The 18008-nt window shown below is 38.3% G+C and overlaps 1 protein-coding gene across 1 annotated transcript; it reads left to right on the forward strand.

The window, feature by feature from the left end:
• The first annotated feature begins 6290 nt into the window (after positions 1–6290).
• LOC134629827 (multidrug and toxin extrusion protein 1-like) lies at positions 6291–15282 on the forward strand. Its single transcript, XM_063477339.1, has 16 exons — positions 6291–6473; positions 6901–7002; positions 7091–7159; positions 7359–7507; positions 8641–8683; positions 9297–9341; positions 9443–9540; positions 9759–9856; positions 11664–11845; positions 12626–12734; positions 13328–13403; positions 13756–13825; positions 13914–14046; positions 14729–14823; positions 14901–14964; positions 15038–15282. The coding sequence occupies exons 1-16, from the start codon at positions 6291–6293 to the stop codon at positions 15280–15282; spliced, it is 1761 nt and encodes a 586-aa protein (XP_063333409.1).
• Positions 15283–18008: the final 2726 nt, after the last annotated feature.

An 18008-nucleotide genomic window follows, 5' to 3' on the forward strand; every position in this document is an offset into this window, starting at 1 on the left:
GATCAAATAAGCCATGGATCACAAAGGGGATAGAAGATGCATGTAAAAAGAAAAATAATCTATATAAGAGATTCATAAAACAGAGGACAAAAGATGCTGAAATAAAGTACAAGTTATATAAAAATAGATTAGTAAATATTATAAGAACAAGTAAGAAAGAATATTACCAAACATTATTGGAGCAAAGCAGAAGTAACACACAAGAAACATGGAGGATATTAAATAGTTTAATCAAAAAGGGCTCAAAAAATAAGAATTATCCAGACTATTTTAAAAAAGATAAAGATATTGTGCTTGATAAAACTAAAGACATTGCAAATGAATTTAATGATTTCTTTGTAAATGTTGGCTTTAATTTAGCAAAAGAAATTCCAGAGTCAAGAAATAATAACGACCTAAATAAACATATTACTCAGAAAGTGTCCTCCATGTTTATTGGTGCTGTAACTCATAGAGAAATAATTAACATTGTGAAAACATTTAAAAATAAAAAGTCCACTGACTGTTTTGGTATTGACATGATATTAATTAAAAGTATTATAGAATATATAGTGCAACCTTTCGCATACATTTGTAATCTGTCCTTTCGAACTGGTGTGTTTCCCTCACAAATGAAAATAGCAAAAGTTATTCCAATCCATAAAAACGGAGAGAGATGTCAGTTTACCAATTACAGGCCAATATCACTACTCCCACAGTTCTCAAAAATTTTAGAAAAGTTATTTGTTAATAGACTTGATAAATATATAGAGAAGCATAATCTCCTAAGTGATCACCAATATGGCTTTAGAGTGAAAAGGTCCACTTCGATGGCAGTGATGGAACTTGTAGAAGGGATATCTAATGCAATAGATAATAAGGAATATACTGTTGGTGTTTTTATAGACTTACAAAAGGCGTTTGATACAAGTGATCATTCTATATTAATGAATAAACTAGAGAGATATGGCATAAGAGGGATAGCATATAAGTGGATGAAAAGTTACCTGGATGACAGATATCAATATGTCGAAATCAATAATGTAAAATCTAATCAGTTGAAGGTAACTTGTGGTGTTCCTCAGGGCTCTGTGCTGGGCCCTAAATTATTCATATTATATATAAATGACATATGTAGTGTTTCCAAACTGTTAAAATGTGTATTGTTTGCTGATGATACCACTCTGTATTGCTCAGGTAAAGACCTAGAACAGCTTCTGACTACAGTGGAAAAGGAGTTAAATATATTAAAAAACTGGTTTGATGTAAATAAGTTATCATTAAATATAAAGAAAACAAAATTGATTATTTTTGGCACTAGACAAATGAAAAATGTATCTAAAATCAGGGTTAATGGAATTGAAATTGAAAGAGTGTATGAAAATAAATTTCTTGGAGTGATAATTGATGATAAGCTGAGCTGGAAGTCTCATATAAACCATGTGAAAACAAAAATGTCAAAAACCATTGCTATTCTCTACAAAACAAAGCATGTCCTGAACAAAAAATCATTATACACACTTTATTGTACTCTGTTGCTTCCATATATGACTTTTTGTCTGGAGATATGGGGTAATGCATATAAAACAAATACTCTTCCTATTTTCAAGTTACAAAAAAGAGCTATAAGAATTATAAATTTAAAGTCAGAGAGAGTCAATATGACTTAAGGCAGGGGTGTCCAAAGTCCGGCCCTCAAGTAATTTTATAAATAGAATAGAATATGGCCCGCACTTCAACTTTTGCTTGAGTGTATTGCACTTCTTAGTTTTAACACCAGGGGGAGCTACTGTTGATCAAGGCAGTTGCTCCACCAAAAAGGACAATCACAGAAGAAATTTACCCCAAGTTACTAAACAGGTCAGAACCAAAGAAGCGAAAGATAGAAAGTCAATGCAGAAAATTTCAGACATGGTGGGAGAGTGAATATTTCTTCAAATAATTCAAGGGGAAGTGTGTCTGTTTGATCTGCACTGAAACTGTGGCAGTTATGAAAGAGTATAATGTACGACGTCATTATGAAACCAAACATCAGGCCTATGCATCCTACACTGTTGCTGAGCGAGAGCAGAAATTAAAGCAAATGGTAGCTCTCCTGCGGGGTCAGCAACAGTATTTTTTTTTGTGCTCAAATTGTCCAGGAAAAGGCTCCAATAGCAGCTATGAGGTCGCCCAACTCATCGCAAGACATGGCAAGCCTTTTTCAGATGGAGACCTCATAAAACACGGCCTGGTTAAAGTCACCGAAATAACGTGCCTGGAAAAAGTGCAGGACTTCAACAACGTCAGCATGTCCAGAAATATAGTTGTGCGACGCACTGAAGACTCGTCAGCCAACATTAAACTGCAGCTGTCTGATAAAGCTGTGCTTTTGATTTTTACTCCATCGCATGCGATGAGAGCACCGATGCCACAGACGCCGCACAGCTGCTAATATTTTTTTGCGGGAGTGGACGAGAGCACGAGCGCTTTAGGTGAGTAAAAAATATATTCACAGTACCCGTGTGTTAATGTGCAGGTACACATGCTTCAAATATCAATAATGCACATCAATTCTGTCACTACCCCGCTTTTGCGCACCACTTTCTTATATGCGTTTTTCTTGCTAACACACAGAGTACACACCGCTGTGCACAGCGCGCACACGCAAAGTCAGCTGATCTCATCTGATGCAGATTTGCTCCTTGATCAAGTGACATTTGTCCGGATTTTTGGCACGATCAGCACCGCAGCTGGATGGCCCGATTTACATACCCAGCGCAGCTGATACTCACCAGAATAATTTACTAAAATTATATGGACTCTTGTTATTAAGTCCAGTTCAGTCTGTTAATGTTGATAACCGTTTCAAAAGAACGTTAATAGGTGTGTTGCTAAGCCTAAGAACTTAAATAACAAGCTTGAAATGTACCCGTCCCATTTTCCCCTTTATTGTTTTTTCTCTGTGCTGTAAATCTTCTGTCCAAGAAGAAATCTGAGGCTGCTGTTCTGAGAATGAGCTACCAAAGCTTTTTCTGAATAAATCAATAAAGATCCATTTATGGAAAGCCGTGAGGAAGGCAGTTTTGTCTTTAATTATATTCAACAATATAACACATTTGACCACTTTTAAATGATTTTTCTAACTTTAATATGCTACAGTTAAGGTTATATACCTAATTTCTAGTAAGTGGCCCAGCCCCTCCTATATTTTTATGTATGTGGCCCTCAGCGAAAAAAGTTTGGACACCCCTGACTTAAGGGGAACAGATGTCTTTAAAAAAAACAAGATAAGGACAAACATAAAGCAGAGATGTGTTTCTGTTAGAGGAGTTAACCTGTGGAATAGTTATGACAGTGATTTAAAAAGGTGTAGTTCATTTTCCTTGTTTAAAAACATGTTTAAAAATAGAGTATTAGAAAAATATATAAATCTAGAATGAAAATAGCAAAAATAACAATTCTGAAACTCTTGATTGTTTTGCTTTGATGTAGTTATCTAAGGTGGAAAGTTTTTTTGTTTGTTTGTTTGTTTGTTTTTGCTTTGCTTTGTTTTATTCTTTGCTTCGAGCCCTGTGTACAGGAGCTGCATGCAAAAGATTTTTTTATTAAAAGGGTTGGCGTAATAAGCAAATGCTTCAGCCAATACCTTTTGATTAGCCTTGGCTCATGATTTTTTTTTTTGCTTTGTGGTAATCTTTATTCTGTATTCTGTATTCACTGAGATATTTGAATGCTAATCAATAAATCAAATCAAATAAATAAAAAAAATAAAGAAGTCTACTGACTGACTCAAAATAGTGGACTTTAGGCCTTGTAGTTATCAGTCGGATCCAACTACCTGCGTCCAGACAAATCAAAGCAGCCATACCTCTAACTCGAGTATCCCTGAGAATGGGATTTCAAAAGTTCATCCTTCATGCAGTTATTATCAGAGTGGAAACTATCCAGTGATGCCAGAAGCTGTAAAAATGCTTTTTAGTGCCTTAAGCTGTTCATGGGTCTCTCTGAGGACTGACACAGTCAGCCTCAAGTGGCACCTGGAAGAACTGCAGTCCTGACTTAAGAAAAAAATTATGCATTTGTGTCAAACATTATAATGAGTTGACATCACTTTAAAAACACTTTGAATTTTGTGAAATGCCGGTTGCGGTTTGAGGAAGGCCTCAAAGGGCAAAGGGTAGATCCCCATTTGCTAATAAGATGTGAATGAAGTGGGGGAGAATATATAGAACTGGAAGGGTGTGTATCGAGGTGTGGTTTCACTCCTGAAATTCAGATAAATTATCACCAAAGCAGGTCTCTTTGATGTTAGATCACAGAAACTGTGGCATTGTTCCTCCTGGTGACTGTTCAGATAAGCCATCTGACCGACCAATCTTCAACAACTCTGGCGTCTCTGAGACAAGCAATAGGCCCATTTTAGGGCAGCGAGCAGGACTCAGCCTACATCCTGTTATACAGGACACATATTAGAAGATAACACGGTCACATCCTGAGCCACGGTCCGGAAGAAGAGACAGAGTTTGAATGCACAACACAGTTTTTACTGTAAGTGTTTTGTTTTCATTCACAAAAGGGGAGAAATCCAGGAGAAAGAACCGGGAGCAGAACGCCATGAATATTGTGATTTATCCTCTTTATCACCCTGCATCTGATGAAGCTGGACCATAGACATGATCAAGAAAACTAGTGGTGAAGTAACAGAGATGAAGAATACTTCATCATGGTCAGGAGTGGAGTGGTCCCCCCTTTGTCCCCAGTGGAAGGTGGGTCCTCTTTCCCTTGATGATCCAACAATCACAAACTTCTGCTTATTCTCGGCAGCTCTTAAGTGTGAATGTGTGTATGTATATGTAATGAAACAGCTCCTCCGCAAACAGGGAGAATTTTGTGGAAAAGACTGATGTCCCACTCAGCCCAGTTTTCAGCTGTTTAGTTATTTCTGATCGTCAGTTCAAGTCCAGGATGACATTGTTTCTTTTCTCTGCATGATCACAGTTAAAAAGTAACTTCTTTGTGATACTGCCAGCAGACTGTTACGTATTCAGGGCCAGATTTCCTTTTTTGAGTCATTTGACACCTGTTACATAACAGTCTTCCAACATTTTTTGGAAATATTGTTTAAACCTGCACATTTTTGTCAGTATTCAGCACTTTCAGTACAAATAGTTTTTATTCTCTGTTGTCATCTTTTGGGCCACATGGTGGAACGGTGGTTAGCACTGTTGCCTCACAAGAAGAAGGTCCTGAGTTTGGCTCCACCCTCTGGCCACAGGTTTTCTGTGTGGAGTTCACATGTTCTCCCCATGTTGGTGCAGGTTCTGCCCAGTTTCCCCCCTCAGTCCAAAGACATGCTGTTAGTGGGCTTAGTTCAATTGATGATTAAGCAGTGAATGGTTGCCTGTCTGTGTGTTAGCTCTACATCAGATTGGCGACCTGTCCAGGGTGAACCCTGCCTCTCGCCATATGGTAGCTGAGCTAGGTTCCAGCCCCCCCAGCAAGGACCCTGATAAGGATAAACAGAAGAGGAAGGATCGACGGATGCGCTATATATTTAAATATTTGTAATACTTTGTCATGTAGACAATATGGTGCTTGGAGTCATGCTTTCACAATGTAACTTAATACAGATACATTTTAATATCTGAGCTCTGTGTACTAAAAAAAAATTAATTAACCTTAATCGAGTCTGGGTTTCTTGCCATGTCTTCTGCTGACTGAAAAGAAAATATATATATACATGTTTTGGGTTTTTTTTCCTGTTAAGAGCAGTGTTATTAGGTCACAGCGCAAACCTGGATCCTGACAACTGGTCCAAGATTCTCAGCTAATCTGGTATCTGAGCTTTATCAAGTTTCCATTACATATCTCCTATAGCACTTCTTCCTGCCCAAAGACCAGTATTACTCCCAAATTTCTTATTGTGATTCTTCCATCTTCACCTGACTTCTGCTATCAATCAATGACTTTCATCAGGTTGCATACCAGATCAATTAAAAACAGCCTGTTAAAAAAAAAAACCTTCCTAAATTTCACTGTGTTAAAGAATTACAGGCCGTTGATTTGTAAAATCCCCAAGGAAGCTGTGGCTCATCAGCTACTTGTAATAATGATTATTTTTAAGTAACATGAATAATCCTGACAGCAGAAATCACCCTTAAACAGAGACATGAGTTGGTTGGCTTTGAAGGACACTCCTCACCTTACAGCAACGTGTCTGGCCCCTCCTCAGGCTTCTGAGCTGGTTATCAAACCATCAATGTTTTCTTCAGGTTTAGTGACAGAAAGCAGCCCAGCTGTTTGCAGAGAACACCTGGATTTGTTCAATTATGGAGACTTCTGTGAAAACGGCGGGAAAATGCACAGAAGAAGCGAAAGACGATTTAAAGGAAGCTGCAGCGGCTTCTTGTGCACAGAGCTCCCGCGGCTGTTGCCAGAAATGTGTCCCTGGCTTCATTCCAACAGTTTACCGCAATGAACTTGTGCAACTTTTCAAACTAGCGGGACCAGTGGTAAGACTGTGTGGACACAACAGCTGAATAGCTATATTTAACTATAGTGGTGTTTTCATTAGGACATTATTTGAAGTCACTCCTTTGGCATCCCTGTTTGTTGCTCTCTGTCTGTTGTTGCTGACAGGAAGAGCTGATTTACTACAGACTGTGTTATTTTTACCTGTTTAATTGCTTAGACAGGTTTGACATCCTGTTTATTTGACATTAGATGCATTAATTGTGTTTTTATGGGTTATTTGGATTACATATCAAATTAGTACATATTTCATTCAAATCCCAGCAACATATGGTTCTTGTAGTAGATACATTGGCTTTACATACATATAAATTTTGTATATTTTAAACAGCTTTAATTCTGTATGTATTTCTAAATACAACACTTCACACACAACACAGAGTCAGTATCTCCTCTTCTGTGCTTCAGGTCATTTCCCAGTTGATGGTTTTCATGATCGGTTTTGTCAGCACGGTGTTCTGTGGTCACCTGGGGAAAACTGAACTTGCAGCTGTAGCATTATCAATTGCGGTGAGCAGACATTTCAGTGCCTTTGTTGTTAAAATGTTAATATGCATCATTTTTACCCCAGTAATTGCATGTTGTGTTTTGTTTGCAGGTAGTTAACGTCACTGGTATTTCCATTGGCACCGGTTTGTCGTTAACTTGTGATACCCTCATATCTCAGGTAGGGTCCTTACCGGAGCTTTCACTTTATTTGTGTAACCAAGACAAACACAAGCAGCACAGCTGGGTTTTTAAACATCTCAACACTGAGCTTTTGTGTGGAGTTATTTTTCTTTGATCAGTCATACCCTTGTTCTTTGGTGGGATTCTGTGTTTTGCAACTTTTCTCACCCGAGCGTCTGTCTACCTGTTTCACGCAGACGTATGGGAGCGGTAACTTGAAGCGTGTGGGTGTGATTCTCCAGAGGGGAGTTCTGATTCTGCTGCTGGCCTGTTTCCCTTGTTGGGCCATCCTCATCAACACTGAGCCTCTCCTACTTGCTGTCAAACAGAGTCCAGAGGTCGCCAGGTGAGCCGTTATTAACCAGCAAAAACAGACACGTGGATGTTGTGACACTGCTGAGCATGTGTTTGTCTCACTCTTAAAAAAACTCAAGTTATGCAAAAGGCCAGGAATGCCAGGAATAAATGAATTATATAATATGAGGGCATGAATCATTAATTTAGGGGAGCAAATCATTAACTTTTCACACAGATTATGAAAACGTGTAACCTGCTGTGTTCTAAAAACAAGCAACTGTTCAGTAAACAATGGAAAAACTCAGGAAAACAGTAATTAACACATTAGCTGTTAAAATCACTCAGAGTGCATTTTACAAGCATGAGTTTACGGTTCATCATTTCTGTCCTGTGAGAAATAATTTGTTTGGAAAGAAAGCAACTGGATTTCTTTAAGTTTTGTAAAGTTGTTTCACATCTCATCCAAGAAGCTTCTTCAGGTCTAAAATCAGTTGGTGGAAAATCTCAGGTACTTAAACCCTAGATGGGGTTGTTGTGTAACAAACCTGCTACCTAAGGAACATCATTGTCATCCTTCATGTAGCAGGCATGTCTGAGAAATCACAGGAGAATTTTCTCCAAGCACGACATCTCAGTGCACTTCAAGCCCAGCCATACCCTCAGACAGGAACTTTATATTGTAAGGTTGACCCTACAATAATACATAGAGAGAAAGACCAAACAATCAAATGACCCCCCTATGGACAAGCACTTTGGCGACATTGGGAAGGAAAAACTCCCTTTTAACAGGAAGAAACCTCCGGCAGAACCAGGCTCAGGGAGGGGCGGGGCCATCTGCAGTAAACCGGTTGGGGAGAGAGAAGGAAGACAGGATACTGTGGAAAAGAGCATTGTGGAACAGTACTGATCATGTGATGAGCCACATAATCAATACTGGGTCAAGACCCTTTTAAGGGGCAACCCTGACTTGGGTTTAAGTACCTGTGACTCTCCACCATTTGGTTTTGGAACTGAAAAAGCTTGTTGTGAAAGGTGAAACATCTTACAAAACTTAAAAGAATCCAGTCGCTTCCTTTTCAAGCTCTTTAGACTACCATGACCTGGATGACTGAGAACCTACAAGAAAACAAACAAAAAAAACAGTGTCACAGGCTTACTTTGTCTTTTCATTTCCACATGAAGCCTCTCCCAGCTCTATGTGAAGATCTTCATGCCCGCTCTGCCGGTGAGTTTGATAGGATTTGATGCAGATTTGGAAGGTGTTCAATATTTAAACAAAAGGCAGGTTGATATCCAGAACTGAGGGTCTTAACAACAGATGTAGTGCTATTTAAGGTCCAGAGAGCATCAGTCACACCTGTGCACATGGGCATGCACATGTTTGGCTTGGTATTTATACAAATCTTGCAGTTAGGGCAGGATCAGGTGACTTTGAATTCACCCTTAGTTATGCTGAGGGCTTCCCATTATGCTCTGAGCGTTTCTCCTTCTCTGACACTTTTCACTCACCATATAATAAGACACAATTATGATTATTATTATTAATCTCTGACACTCTTCCACAGCATGTCTTTTTTCTCTTCTCCCTTCCCTCATCCCCAAACACCACCCTTGCAGCAATGAGTCTAGTTCCATCGGGTGTTTCTTTCTTTTAAAAGGGCAGTCCACCTGTTGTAATGATGTTTATTTATTTGATTTATCACTAATTATTTGATATGTTCATTGTTTTCAATGAAAAGTATTAGCGTGCTGATTAACCTAAGATCCGATCATGTGCTCAAATTTGTTCTTCACTTCTGTCAACGAGTTTCTTATAATTTAATATTTGCTTTCTTCAGGCTGCTTTCATGTACCAGCTGCAGGGGAGGTATCTTCAAAATCAGGTGCTTAAACATGCATATGGCCCAACATTACCTTTAATAGTTGGTTGTGCATTTAAAAAATTAAAATGAATATTATTTGTATTTTGTGCTTTGGTGTACAGGGAATTATATGGCCTCAAGTTATAACTGGAGCAATCGGAAATGTCTTTAACGCAATAATCAACTACGTCCTCATCCATCAGCTGGATTTGGGTGTTGCGTAAGTTTTCCTCCATCATTCCCGTGACATCATTGGTTGAATGTATCTCTCAATTCAGTCAGTGAAAAATATTATGTGTTTTAAATTAAATGAGTAAAAAATCATGTACAGTGCTTATGTTCTAGTTTTAGTTTTGATAGATGTGCTGATAGCACTTAAGTGACAGTTTAAATATGTGGCTTTAAATATCTGTTTTTTCTGATGTTTTTGATTTTAAGTGGATCAGCAGCAGCCAATGCAATCTCCCAGTATTTGCTGGCATCAGTCTTATTCATTTACACATGCCTGAGGGGTCTTCATAAGGCCACATGGGGAGGTCAGTGGTATCAGTTTTACAGGGAAAATATTTTTATTTTAGTGTGTCTGCCTTATTTCCAATTCTGTCCAGTAATTTCATCAAGTTGCGTCATTGAACTTTGTGGCCCTTCATACCTGAAGTTGTCCATTATAAAAACTTCAGAGCTTAATGTTTGATAAAATTAGTTATACTCTATAACTGTGTAATGCAGTGTGGAGGAGCAGTCATAGTGGTGATACAGCATTTCTGAAACTCTGGGGAAAAACTGTCCATCTAACAAACTTTAAGCCATTTTGCAATATTTAAAACATTTGGTATTTGAATAATTTTTAATATGAAGTTGAAGTTATCCCTCTTTAGTAATTTGAAATGACCATTTAAGTCAGCGGCCCCCTACTCTCAAAGACTTATATATTGACAGGCAGTTTGCATCATTTACTCAGTTGCAGAACAAGTTCTCTCTCCCTGCGTCATATTTTTTTCATTATTTACAGATAAGAAACTATGTTCGTCAGAGTATCCTTAATTTTCCCTCTCTTCCGGAAGAGGGGTCAATTTTTACACTCCTTCTGAGTTCCCCGGATTCTAAAAAGTTGGTTTCTGGTTTTGTGAAAGCTTTTTCAGAGTATTTAAATTTTAAATCTGACTTTTTGAAGATGGCATGGGAGGAGGAACTTGGTTTGCAAATTGGAGATGAGGTGTGGGAGAGGAGTCTGTGTAGGATCCATTCTTGCTCTATAAATGCAAGGCATCAGTTAATTCAATTCAAAGTGCTTCACAGACTTCATTACTCAAAAACTAAACTGCACAGGATTTTTCCTTCTATTAGTCCGACATGTGATCGTTGTAAACTTGGAGAAGGCTCTCTCACTCATTTATTTTGGACTTGCCCCAAATTGCATAACTATTGGTTGGACATTTTTAAATGTTTTTCTGATATCTATAATTGCACATTAGAGCCGGACCCAATAATTGCATTGTTTGGATCTTCCTCTTCCCTTTTACACCTCAGCTCTGCTGCACAAACTACAGTTTTGTTCGGAATGGTAATTGCTAAGAAAATTATCTTGACTCTCTGGAAGTCGGATATTGTACCTCAATTCAAAATGTGGCTGACAGAACTGACTGCTCTATTGCACGTGGAGAGGATTAGGTACACATTAGCGGACAAACTTAGTCATTTCTTTGATGTGTGGCAGCCATTTTTAGATCATGTATTAAAACAAAGTCCTGTTTGATCGATCGCAAATAATTCAGCCTACCACCTTAGCGCTTTATTTCTGTTTGTTGCCAGTGTTGAAGTAGTGTTTTTGTTGTGGCAGTGTAATCTTTTGCCTTATTTGTGTGTTTTTGCCCTTGCTGTTGTGTTGTCTGTTTTGTTTTATTGTTTGTTTGTTTGTTTGTTTTGTTTGATTTTTTGTTTGTTTTTGTGTCATTTTTTTTCCTTGTATCAAAAAAATCTCAATAAACATGCTTAAAAAAAAAAAAAAAAAAGTCAGCGGCCCCCAACCTTTTTTGCACCACCCACCGGTTTATGTCCGACAATATTTTCACGGACGCGGATAAATACAACAAAATAAAACCAGTACTGGTACCAAAAAAAAAAGGATGATTTATTCATAACACACAGGAAACGACCCAGGGAAACAAAGTTATCGATAAAAAATATTTAAAAATAAATAAATAAATAACGCTAAAAACCGATAAAAACCCTGAAAATCATAAATTGAACCCAAGCCTCAACTCTCGCAGCTCGGTACCAAACCTGGGGGTTGAGGACCGCTGATTTAAGCCAACTGACATATAGAGTCATTCTGACCCACAGGTTGGTCCCTCGATTGTCTCCAGGAGTGGGGACCCTTTGTCCAGGTGGCTGTCCCCAGCATGCTCATGCTCTGTCTGGAGTGGTGGATGTTTCAGGTGGGAGGGTTCCTGGCCGGTGTGATCAGTGAGGCTGAGTTGGGAGCTCAGTCAGTAACCTGTCAGCTGGCCTCTTTAGCATATATGGCAAGTCCACTGAACATTTTGAGACTTTTCTCCCCCCAAAGGGAGGAAATATGTAACTGCTTCCATTTGTTTATTTGTCTGTTTGTCTGTCTGTTTGTTAGTGTCCACAGTTTCCAAGATATCATTTTCAAATTCTCTGTGGTGATATATTCCAATAACATCTTGAGCTGATTTAACTTTGGTGAAGTTCAGGGTCACACAAATGCAAAAATCAGTAAAAACTTTATATAACTCTTAATTTTTTATGGATCGTCTTCAAACTTCACAACAATAAGCTAGGCCTTGGGGGACACTTAGGTTGGGTAAGCATTTGACCTTGAGCTTCAGTGTTAGCACCCAAGGTCAAAGTTGATTATTTAAGTTAATTTATTATATGAAAGGTCATGGAGAGATTTGTACAACACATTCTTTTATTTTTTCAAAACACCACCCAATGATGAAATAATACAGTTTTGCACTGAATGAATATTTATTAAAATCTCCTGTTTTTATAGCTTATAGATGCTAAAAAAAATTCAGCCAATTCTGCTTCTGACACAAATTCTGACATGAAAAGATTAACACCCTGCACTAGATTTTCATATTACCAGTGCTGACACTGGCATAAACCATCAAAGCTTTAGTATAGAAAGACTGATACTATAGGTCTTTCCCTTTGGGAGGGAACTGCCCTCTCTGAGTGCTCATTTGCTCATGTGTTGTTTTGGCAGTGCCTTTAATACACTTTTTGAATTTTAATATTTGAAAATATAAATGTATACATATATTTTTTCCCCATAGTTTCCACTAGGGTTTGCTAGTGCTGCCAGCGTACGGGTTGGGAATGCACTTGGTGCAGGAAACATCGAGCAGGCCAAGCTGTCGTGCAAAGTCCCCATCATCTGTGCATGTAAGAAGCGACACACAAAGTACAAATACCAGTTTTACATACAATAGAAAGCGTTAAAAATACTTCTAACCAAGCAGTAGCAGCCCTAGTTTCATTTCATACTGAATCTCAAGAATGTTCAGTTTTAAATAATATATTGCTAAATATCCAGAAATAAGCATGGATAAGAATACATATTATATAATATAATTTAATTATCCAGGCAGCCAGTCATTTCCAGCCTATCCCAGCTGTCATTGGACAAGAGACAGGATACACCCTGAACAAGTCACCAGGTCCATCACGGGGTTAGGATGTTTTGCTGTGAAGCAATAGTACGAGCAACAGCATCACCATGCCTCCCTGCATGAGTCGTACCTGCGTACTGCAGCTTATTTCCAGTCCAAAGACTTGGATGATGACTCTAAACTGGCTGTAGACACAAATACGATCTGTTGTCTGTCTCTCTGCATTAGCCCTGTGATGGACCTGGTGACTTGTTCATGAACACAGAGTCTTCTTGCTCTTTATATTTAAATACTTTTTAAAATTAATTGATTATGTTATTCAGTTAAGTTATTATTTTTTTTTCTGGTTTGTTTTTCTCATTGCAGTCACAATAGCGTGCTTTGTCAGTACTATTCTTGGCATCTCTAAAAATGTCATTGGATACATTTTCACCTCAGACCTGTAAGTATAATCTTTGACCTTTAACCTTTACGTTGCTGACTCACAGACACTTACTGATGCCAAATTAATAAAACAGTTCAGATAGTTATTCATCCCTTTGTCACAGTGTCTGCTTTAAACAATATGATGCTCAGCTGATCCCATTTCATTAACTGAAACAAGCCTAGTTTGCATGGTTGATTGCATAAAGATGAACACAATAATCAAATAATTTCATCTTACAATTGTTTCAATGTCTTGGAGGTCTTGAAGGTCTTGCTATCATTAAGTATGAGAATGTGTTCATGGTGTTTGACAATATTTGTGAATATACAGACAGATGTACTGAAGCTGAACCTGCACATATTTTTAGAGATATTTTGCAGAGGGCTTCTGACGTCATTGGGATATTTAGTTTCTTGCATCTTGCTGATGCTATTGGGGTAAGAAATGATTTTACATCAGTAATCAACATTTCAATATTGATACTTATAAAATGTGATTCAAAGAAATCTGTGTTTGTGTTTACAGGCTGTGGCCGGAGGAGTTGTCAGAGGTGTAGGAAAGCAGTTGGTTGGTGCTCTGTGTAACCTGGTCGGGTACTACTTTATTGGTTTACCCACTGGCGCGTCGCTGATGTTTGCAGCCAAAATGGGGATTGTAGGTGAGGACTGTAGGAATGAAGGCATCCCAAGTTCTTTTCCTTTCCTTTTCCTTCACAGCACTGGATTAATGTGACAAAATCAAGATAAGAGATGATATGGCATGCTTTATTTATCCCTAATTTTTGAAATTCTTTTGTTACAGCAGTTACTTTCACTTTTATGTATCAGGACATAATAATAATAATAATAATAATAATAATAATAATAATAATAATAATAATAATAATAATAATAATAATAGCAGGTCCTAAAACCTGCTAAGGACCAGATGAACAATAACATATGGCATGTTACACTGTGTTACTATTTATTTAACCAAATTTATCCAAATGCAGAAGCTGTGTATGAAAATCTTAATTCCTGTGTACAGCCTTACTGCATGTATAAAAATTAAGAGGTTTATTAGCAGTCAGGAGCTGATAATCAAATACATTTTAATAACTGATCATCGGCAGGCGTGAACAGCTCTATAAAGGTAGAAGCTTCTACTTCTGGACAGGCCATTTCAAAACAATTTGAAGTCCATCATGTTACAGTGAGAAAGATTAGAATATATTCAAGAACCCTGCTAAGCTTCCCAAAGAGGGCAAATGTGTGCTGCAGTCTGAAATTAAATGCACCTCTGGCCTGACAAGCAGGCAACCCATTAAAACTCTTCTTCCTCTATTTTTTCTGCTGCAGGATTTTGGACAGGCCTTACGGTTTGCGTGTTAGTGCAGTCGATCTTTTTCATCACGTTTTTGTGCAGACTCGATTGGAAGAAGGCTGCTGAAGAGGTGCACACCTGCATCTATTGACAGTTTATCACACTTTCACTCATCAAAGCATGTCATTAACTGTTGTGTCTGATCAGGCTAAAGTGCGAGCAGGAGTCCGCGTCAAAGAAGAAAAAGACGCGATCAAGATGGAAAATACAGGTGAGTGGGGAAACTGGCTGAAACATTCCCGTTATTACAGTGTCTTATTAATACTTCTCTTTCCAAACCCTAGACTCTAATCACATCCAGACCCCAATCAGTACTATTGCATCCAGTGGTGAGAGCGCCGGGGCGGACCACGTATACATGGAGGTGCAAATACCAGAAGAGAGTAAAACCACCAACACCACTACAGTGGGAGATGTTCTGTCAGTGTCACAGCTGGTGTTACGGCGCGGCCTGGCGATACTCATCATGATCATCATCCTCGCTGCTGGAGTCATTACCAACACCCTCCTCACCCCACTGCTCAAATGAAGCAAAGTTGACAGTCGGACAAAAAGCACAAAGTTTATCTAAGTAATAAAAATGCACCTTCTTTTGTGGGAGGGTTACCTACACTGTTGATTCAACAGAGGAACAGCTGTGTGCAGTTTGTGCAACACGTAGCCAACAACCCCATCTTACACTGGTCGGCCACAGAGATGAATTCAATAAGATGAAAAGGGCAAAGTAAACAAAAGACAGCTTTATTAAGGCCTTTAATGAAAATGTGTGTAAAATGAGGCCACTGTCTGATAATGATGATCAGTTTGATGACAGTTGATCTTTGTGACACATAGAACTTAATGTACATTTTATCAACAATCCTGTATAAAGACAGTGAAAACAAGGAGACACAAAACAGAAGTATGAGAAAGCAGATGTCTTCAGGCACACTCTGTTCACTGGGACTAGACCTGCTCTTGAAGCCAAAAGAAGGCACTGTGCATCTTTATACATTATAAAAACTTTTTTCTGCTGACCTTTTTCCAGCGTTGGTGCAGGACCATGGTGTCTTATGAGATCCAGGCCACATTTCAGCTTGAGAACAGAATATAACATTAAAAAAACTTAATGTAATGTGCAAAGAAATCAAGGACAGAATCCACAGGCTGCATTTGTGACTCATTGGTGGTTATTGTAGGGTGGAACTGGTTCCAGATTGGGCACTTGGTCTGTTTTGGTGGAAGGAAGGTGATATTTAAGATGCCATATTTCAGCAGCTCAGGTTGGGTTACTGAAGACTTTACAGATTTGTTGACGCTAAGGTAACATTCTTTACAGTCTGTATTTTCAGAATAAAAATATGACTGTGGTATCACATGATGCCACAATTCAGCGGCTCAGGTTGGTTTAATGTTTTTCAAATTGATAGCTTCGGCGCAGCTACTAAAATTCTCGTATGAGTTCGAATTTCAGTGACTTTGATCTCAAGGTCAGAGGTAACATTTTCTGAAAATATTGTGAATGCTGTAACTCAAGAACAGGCTGACGTAGGATTCTGAAATTGATAAAGGTTTTTTTGTGAACTGTGGGGTATTTTTGTTATAGCATTAAGCATAAAAACTGATTTGTCTGTCTAAAAGCTAAATCACAAATACCAAAGAAGATGAAGGATTTAATTTAATTTTGCCCTGTCTGTCTAATTACGTTTGACAATCATTTATGGTAAATAAGACCATATCTGCATATCTTCATACAATCACAATCAAACGGGTGTACAGGTGTTCCTAATAAATTGCTCCTCTAGTGTGTGACATTCTCACAACAAGAGGTTATTACCATGGTAACACTTACCCTCAGACTGACTCAGTTTCCCGCCAATGACCTGACCCTGCTCCCTGATGCTCACCTGTTCGTCTCCACTTCTCCAGAATCAAATGTAAAATGTTTGTTTTTATATTTTTATGCTGGTGATTTTACTGAATTTAAATGTTCAGGTAACTGAAACCCTCTGAGGACATTGCCGTGTAAAAGTATTGTCCTGATTCATAATAATGTAACAATAAAGTGTTTGCAAAGCGTTGAAGCAATCACTTGATAATTTAGGAATCACTGTCTTCTGGTCATACTGGGCAGCTTTAAGAGTGAATGTGTGGGAAAAAGAAAAAAAAGTGTGAATGTGTGTATTTATGTATGATTAAACAGCTCCACTGTAAAATAAATACATAAATAAGAATCTTATTGAAGCAAACGTCAAAAAGTCGTCTCTTTGAAGTCACTCAAAGCTCATTATAAGTCATCAGTCTCATCTCAGAGACAAGCACAGAGCTCATCACTGAGCTACCCGTGGTAATGACTTCTGTCCCACTCAGCCCCGTCTTGCTTCAGTCGTTTTCAGCTGTTTACTCATTTCTCATCTTTCGTTCAAGTCCGGGATGACAGTGTTTCTTTTCTCTGTTAAAAAGTAACTGTCTTGTGATACAGCCAGCAGACTGTCACGTATTCAGGGCCAGACAAATTACCTCTAATCATTTGCATTTTCAAGCCATTTGAGGTCTGTTGCATAACAGTCTTCAAATATTTGTGGGAAATGTTGTTTAAAGATTGATATTGTTGTCAGTATCCAGCGCTTTTATTTACATGACATTTAAAAGAAGAGCCATTTTTCAGCTTTGTTTTCATTTCACTGCATCATATTTGAATATTTGCAATACTCTGTCAAGTGGAACAAACTTTTTTATGAAATTTTGAGTCATTTTCTCACAGTGAAACTTAATAAAGATGTATTCTGATATCTGAGCGCTGCATATTTTGATGACCCTAGGTGATGGGTGTCTCTGTTTTGTTTTTTGTGCTGTGCTTCGTTCTGCAGGAGCTGATTGAAGAAGCTTGCTGCTTAAGGTACAGCTAAGCCCAGTGAGTTTAACTGTAAAAGCTCTCTCCTTCCTGCAGCAGATCCTTCCCTTGCTTTCTGGTTCTCCTTTCCTCACTGCTATGCTTTGGACACCAGCTTCCTAGACTACACTGGCTCAGCTACAACATGTGTTTTTGATTCTTACCAACCTTGCCACATGCTCGTGCACGTTTTACACTACTGACTTGCTGTTAGACACATTCACCTTGATTATGTTCTGTAAATAAATCATCCTTTGCTACCTTTAGTTACTTTAGTTACAACCTCATCCAGTCTCACTCTGTTTTATTGGACCCTATGAGCCGGTTTGTTACAATATAAATATAAAAAGATGTTAAAACACCATTTAAAATGGTTACTAACT

This window comes from Pelmatolapia mariae, linkage group LG6 (assembly GCF_036321145.2).
Source record: "Pelmatolapia mariae isolate MD_Pm_ZW linkage group LG6, Pm_UMD_F_2, whole genome shotgun sequence".
Classification (NCBI taxonomy): Eukaryota; Metazoa; Chordata; class Actinopteri; order Cichliformes; family Cichlidae; genus Pelmatolapia; species Pelmatolapia mariae.

Bases quoted from the DNA above. Each gene is read 5' to 3' on its own strand.
- LOC134629827 (XM_063477339.1), top strand. From the start codon at position 6,291: ATGGAGACTTCTGTGAAAACGGCGGGAAAATGCACAGAAGAAGCGAAA. The intron at 13,826-13,913 runs GTAAGAAATGAT...TTGTGTTTACAG, and splicing joins ATCTTGCTGATGCTATTGGG to GCTGTGGCCGGAGGAGTTGT. The intron at 14,965-15,037 runs GTGAGTGGGGAA...TCCAAACCCTAG, and splicing joins GATCAAGATGGAAAATACAG to ACTCTAATCACATCCAGACC.